The 6,000-nt window shown below is 52.4% G+C and overlaps 4 protein-coding genes across 4 annotated transcripts; 3 read left to right on the plus strand and 1 right to left on the minus strand.

Moving 5' to 3' along the window:
* Positions 1 to 250: 250 nt before the first annotated feature.
* On the plus strand, positions 251 to 667 carry A1O1_08247 (uncharacterized protein; the record flags this gene model as incomplete). The annotated part of the gene is made up of 1 exon (XM_007729109.1): positions 251 to 667. One exon carries the CDS (start codon positions 251 to 253, stop codon positions 665 to 667), a length of 417 nt encoding a protein of 138 aa, XP_007727299.1.
* A 193-nt stretch (positions 668 to 860) lies between these two features.
* A1O1_08248 (haloacid dehalogenase, type II) lies at positions 861 to 1,574 on the minus strand (the record flags this gene model as incomplete). The annotated part of the gene is made up of 1 exon (XM_007729110.1): positions 861 to 1,574. One exon carries the CDS (start codon positions 1,572 to 1,574, stop codon positions 861 to 863), a length of 714 nt encoding a protein of 237 aa, XP_007727300.1.
* A 480-nt stretch (positions 1,575 to 2,054) lies between these two features.
* Positions 2,055 to 4,361, plus strand: A1O1_08249 (uncharacterized protein; the record flags this gene model as incomplete). The annotated part of the gene is made up of 2 exons (XM_007729111.1): positions 2,055 to 2,210; positions 2,355 to 4,361. The coding sequence occupies 2 exons, from the start codon at positions 2,055 to 2,057 to the stop codon at positions 4,359 to 4,361; spliced, it is 2,163 nt and encodes a 720-aa protein (XP_007727301.1).
* A 634-nt stretch (positions 4,362 to 4,995) lies between these two features.
* Positions 4,996 to 5,532, plus strand: A1O1_08250 (uncharacterized protein; the record flags this gene model as incomplete). The annotated part of the gene is made up of 2 exons (XM_007729112.1): positions 4,996 to 5,235; positions 5,302 to 5,532. 2 exons carry the CDS (start codon positions 4,996 to 4,998, stop codon positions 5,530 to 5,532), a joined length of 471 nt encoding a protein of 156 aa, XP_007727302.1.
* Positions 5,533 to 6,000: the final 468 nt, after the last annotated feature.

The raw sequence follows: 6,000 nt of genomic DNA on the forward strand, positions 1-6,000 counted from the left end.
TCGTCGAAATACCCGAGATTCACGGTTCGGCAAATCCTGTGCTCTATAAGTAGGTTCCAATGCCGATCGGCATGAAGCTGAAACAAGGACAAAAAGCCGAAAAAGCTTCAAAAGTGGATGCGCGTATAGGTGATTACTTAAACTACTAGTATGTCAGCGTCGCCTTGCTGTCAAATATCTATCAGTCTACTTTTATTATTTCGTCAAACAATTCAATCCATACACTCGCGACTTAGTCCAAACGTCTAACATGCCATCACTTGCCAAACCCGAAATCGAATTCACGCCCGTCACAGACAGCAAGGGTGTGTTTTCGTCCAGCGTCACTTCCCACTCCAATGCCGATGGCACTTTCACCAACCATCGGACTTACTTACTCTCCCATGATCCCACTACCGGCGACAAAACGATTCTGAAGGAACACTCTCCTGGCAGCGTCTGGGGCGGAAACCCGGGCGACAACTTCGACAAAGACACCGTCTGCTCGCACGACTACTGGGAGGAATGCTACATTATCGAGGGGCGTCTCTACGACGTGGGCAAGAAGCAGTGGTTTGCCGCCGGCAGTTATTGCTGTAGGCCACCGGGGATGTTGCACGGACCTTGTATGGCGGATGAAAAGGTCGGGTGTAGGGAGATCTGTACAGCTAGATATGAGCAGAAGTAGCCGATGAGCTGGTGAGAGACTCGCGTTGGAAATACTCTGATATTACTTTAACACCCGTGAGAGACACAGCGTAGTACCTATATTAGCCATATTGGAAGAAAAAGCGCCTATATCGCATCAGAACATGTCCAGTCCATGTGAAAGATCTGATCCTGCCTCGCCGCTAAGAAGCCCAGGCACCTTCTTCCCAGTCTTAGAAGCTGGCAATGACACGATCTAAACCATGCATATCCGACAAATATGCATCATTTGCCATTCTCACGACTTCTTGGTCTTCTCTAATGTCGTCCGTCCATCTATACACATATACCGTCTTCATCCCGACGGCCTTTGCGCCTTTGAGATCGCTGGCATGTGCAGCCACCATGACGCATTCGTCTGACTTGAGTTTCAAGAGTTTCATCGTGGCTTGATAGCTTTCCGGTGCGGGTTTGTAGAACCCCAACAGCTCACTGGAGAATAGCATGTCGTAGTGTAAACCGGCGGACTTGACGAGATCGAGCTGCAGTCGCGTACTGCCGTTGGCGTGGACGTATACTTCCAGCTTGCTGTCGTTCTTCAACCTTCTCAGAGCTTCCGACACATCGGGCCAAGCGGTTTGATGATGCCAGGCGGCTACCAAGCGGTCCTTGACTTCGGGCGAGAACAAGTGCTTGATGTCCAGATTGGGCGTCCGATCCAGGAAATCATCGAGAACCCGTCGTTGAGTGTCGTCGAAGTCCTCCACCGGTCCCCCCTCGGCTAGGCGTTTGGTATTGGCGTCAAAGTAGGCCTGCCTCCATTCCAATGCGAAAGTTGATTTCTCGGTCTCGGAGAGTGCGGATGGCAGGGCTGTCACGATACTCGAATGCCAATCCAGACAGGTGCCCATGAAATCGAACCAAACAGCTTTGATGGGAGCCGCCATTGAAAGCAGTAGTCAAGCACAGGTCAGAACCTACTACTGTATCACTTGAACGCAGTCGGCAGTCCTACGTATATATTTGACTCATCACATCATCTTGCAGCCCCGCGAGGACCGAAGGATGTTTTGGATTTGGACATTTCCCGAATCGCCGGATGATCATACGTGACTCATGCATCATCCATACGACGGGGTCCATTGGTGCTTAGGGGTGTTGGTGGGTTGGTGCGAGGATGCCTAGTACCTTATGTGGGTCGAGCTCCGACCCTCACAAACTGCCCTTATCATCAATGTCCTTTATCTTTGGTATAAAAGCCGATGCCGGGACTAAACTTCATTTCTCCGCCCGGCAATTGTCATGAATTCTCCAACATCCTTCATCGGTTTCATCAGCAATGCTACCAGGCAGTATCTTGACTCGGCATCGCATACGTTCTTCGGCGCAAATCTATCGCGACTTCCCTTCCGGCACAAAGGAAGACCATGTCGCTCATGGGCGACGAGATGGAAAACAACGTATCTTCCGCCACTGATTTGCAGCTTGATCCGTCATCGGACAATACCAGGCCGCCGCCTGGCGCTCGCAAAAGAGGGCGCAATGCATCCGCGTGCTTGCAGTGTCACACTAGGAAGCAAAAGGTAAGACATTACGGTGGATCTTTTCTACGAGAAGTATCAAGTCAATTGGGGCAATGGTCGGCAAGGCTTAGGTGGCTTGTTACCTATATCTATGGGCCCGATGGTGCATTCCCTGTCCAGGACTGACTGACTGTGGTATGATAGTGCAATGGCCATCTACCTTGCCTGAACTGCATTCGACGAGGGGTGGGTTATCTCTGCTCTGGCCCTCCGGCACAACATCAACGGGAGCCCAGAAGCCGGGAAAAGCGGACTCAGGAACCGAAGCGTCGAGCACCCGAGGCTCGATCACAGTCTCCAGCACCTGATGAAGTGGAAACTACTGGCAACAGTGGACAGGCGCAGATCCCACCTGTGCCAACCGAGTCACAGCCACGGATAGGGCAACTTTGGAGGTCCAGAGGTGCTCCGGCGTTCTTTGGCACCTCTTACTTCGGACCTCAGGTGGCGGCCATCATGATCGACTCTTCCGCCCCTGATATTCCTGCGGGCACTGGATCGAGCAGGGCGATAGATGCACGGCCATTCCGTGACGAATCGGGCCCTTTCTCACAGATCTGGGATCTGTTGGGTCTCCTCCCGAGGCGGAAAACCGCCGTGGACCACCTGGTGGATCGCTTTTTCAACGACGTGAACCAAGACATTGATGCTGTGCATCCGACGTCTTTCCGACAAAGTTACGTTCAGTTTTGGGAGCGTAAGTCGGGCTTCGACGATGTTACCACGGTGGATTTGAGGTGGCTTGCTCTTCTGTTTATTATCCTTGCCATTGGCACCTACCTCGATTGTCCATTGGATAGCACACCCGAGACTAAACGGGACTACGAAGAGGCGTCCTTGAGGTTCTACTGGGCTTCAAGGAGAGCTATCGTGTTGGCTCCGTCATTCTATGGCGAAAGCACAGACCTCGTTCGTGCCGGAGTTCTGGTCACACGGTATCTCATCCAGACCCAAAGACTGGCCGAGAGTTGGTTGACGGTCGGGTTTGCGGCGAGAATCGGCATTGCACAGGGTCTTCACGTGGACGGAGATAAATGGGGGCTGCCCAGAAGGTCCACAGAGACGCGTCGACGACTATGGTGTCATTTGTACACGCTCGATCGAATGATTTCCCTCGCTCTTGGGAGGCCGTCCGTCATCTCTGATGCTCAGAGTATTATGGAAGAACCTCAGAACATCTTTGTGGACGATCTCACCGACGACGAGGCACGCTCGGCACAACCACAGCCGTTAACTAACCCCACGATCAGTGCCATGGCGTCGTTCGAATATCGACTGGCCAAGGTCATTGGGCAGATCCAGGAGGCCTGTTTCCACTTTCACTCAGTCTCGTATCGAGACGTCCTTGCTCTCGATGAGAAACTCATGAGATGGAAGAGTACACTACCACCATACTTCGCGCTGGAAGATCCTAATCTATCTCTCGACGAGACGCACGGCTACTTGAAATGGCAACGGCTGTATCTGCACACGAGCTTCCACTTTGCACGCATCACCTTGCATCGACCTTTTCTTCTCCGCTATTCCATGACCAATCGCTATGAGTCCAGTAGACATGCTTGCCTCTCGTCTGCACGAGCCGACCTTGGGAGTCGGCTGAACAATCATACTTCGGTTGCGGCAGAACGATACGCATCAAGTCTTGCCGCCCACCAACTCTTTAACAGTGCCATCATCCTGGGAATCATTGCCGTCCGGGAGGCCAAATCTCAACAGACTCCTGGAGTAGTCGAGGACCTCGAGGCCTACTGTGAGATGCAGAGGTCGGAGATGTGGCTAAGCGAGTTTGGCCTGGCAGAAATCAAGGTGGTGGAAATGTGCATCGCCAAACTGAAGCAACAACTACAGGGTAGCGCCCATCGAGGCACCGCGACCCAGCAGCAGAGCCCGCAAGCAGCACGGGTGCCGACGGTAGCCGATTCGAGCAATGTCGCGCCCACGGATATTGGTCTGACCTTGACAGCTGACCAGAATTCGGAGCTGATGAATGTTGGTGGCCTGGAAATGGTGTCGCCTTCCACCCTGAACACAGGCGCGACCTCGGTCTGGCAAGATCAACTGTTTCCAGGCTCTTTCCCGGGCCTCACGGATCTGCAGACATGGCAAGAGGTTATTGATAGTATTGATGTTGACTTTCGTTACGACGGGTGATGATAGGTTTCATGATACGGTGCCAGGTTCGTACCGATGGATGCCGAATTTCCGGTCTGAGTCACTCTCGCCGCTCAGAAGCAGTCCTCAGATCATGAGGCCGATGGAGTACCATTGGGAGCTGCGCTGATTGCAGGACGGGTGGCTTGGTCGGTAAAGTCGTTTTGGATAAGGGGAATGGATAGCGGTCCGTGGTTGTCAAAGATAGATAATTGATGCTGAATGAACCACTCGAAGTCTCGATGTATTCGATCAATGAAGTGAGTTCTGGCCACCAGCTGCTTCGTACTTGGTAGCCTGCCTTGCGGGAAAATGAGGATCCATATCGATATCGGACTTCGGGAATTGTGTGTGCAAGCATTTCCTGATCGCTTATCAGTGTTTGGTGGAGTTTCAAAGCTATCATGAGACCTTTGACCCACCGAGAGGCGTCGTCGAGTCAATATCGCCAGCCCAGGTCGACGTCTCGAATCCCTTCTGAACGATCGGTCAATTCGTTATGCTAACTATCATCCATCCGATTCATTTGCCCTCAACAGTATATGAGCGGCCTGTGATCATGGAAATTGGGGATCGTCCTCCTCATAGTCCGAGTGAATCGTGACAGCCAACAAATAACCTGATGGCCTCGAAGATGGCAACCGAGAAAGACCTTGAAGCGACTGTCAGCAACGACCAGGTGGCCGAAATCAGTGTTTCCGATCCTAACAGGGGGCTCCAACGGTCGCTCAAAGAACGCCATGTCCAGTTCATTGCCTTGGGCGGCACCATCGGTACTGGTCTTTTCTTGGGAATTGGTAGTGCCTTGGCCACATCCGGTCCATTGTCGCTCTGGCTGGGTTACTGCTTCACCTCCGTGGCCATCTGGGCCATGGTAAGTCTTGACCAGACGTGGCCCTCCGCATCAACGTGGCTTTCACTTATGCTGTTGTGAACGCAGATGCAATGCTTGGGGGAAATGGCCTCCTTGCTCCCTCTACCAGGTATGGTTGCCCAATTGGGCTCTCGTTTCGTCGACCCTGCCTTCGGATTTGCCATTGGATGGAATCAGTGGTATAACTGTGCCATTGCCATCAGCGCCGAAACTTCTGCGGCAGTGGTGCTTATTCAATTCTGGACGGATATCAACGTGAGTGTGTGGAAGCCTAGTAGTTTAGGGTCAGACATGTAGCGTGGATCGGGGCCGAGAATAGGTGGTGGAAAAATTAAGGTTTGGGCTGTAGCGTGAAATCACATTGTAGCGTGAAATATTCTGTAGCGTGAAATCTCAGCCTCGCCGAGCCATACACTCTTACACTCGATGGCCCATCGCGTCCCTCAACTCCCGAGGTATATGAGATCGACAGGATTCGAGCTTCTTGCTCTTCTATTCACACCATGTCCTCTCCACCCTATCTGTATTCGACCGTGTCACCCTCCAGACATTATAACATGGCGAATCGCGTGGTGTTTCGGCCGGCCGCCCTCCGTTAGAATCTGGAGAAACGCGTGTTGTTTCCACGGATTAATGGTTCTTCCGCTCACACGTGACATTTCCTCCCATCAAAACATACATGTGTTTCATTGGTCCGAATTCGAGCTATGGGGATTAGATCTACGCGGCCGTAGGAAGGTCCGTCCTTCACCGTAGTGGCGGTAG

This window comes from Capronia coronata (genome assembly GCF_000585585.1).
Source record: "Capronia coronata CBS 617.96 chromosome Unknown acBCG-supercont1.7, whole genome shotgun sequence".
In the NCBI taxonomy this organism is placed as follows: Eukaryota; Fungi; Ascomycota; class Eurotiomycetes; order Chaetothyriales; family Herpotrichiellaceae; genus Capronia; species Capronia coronata.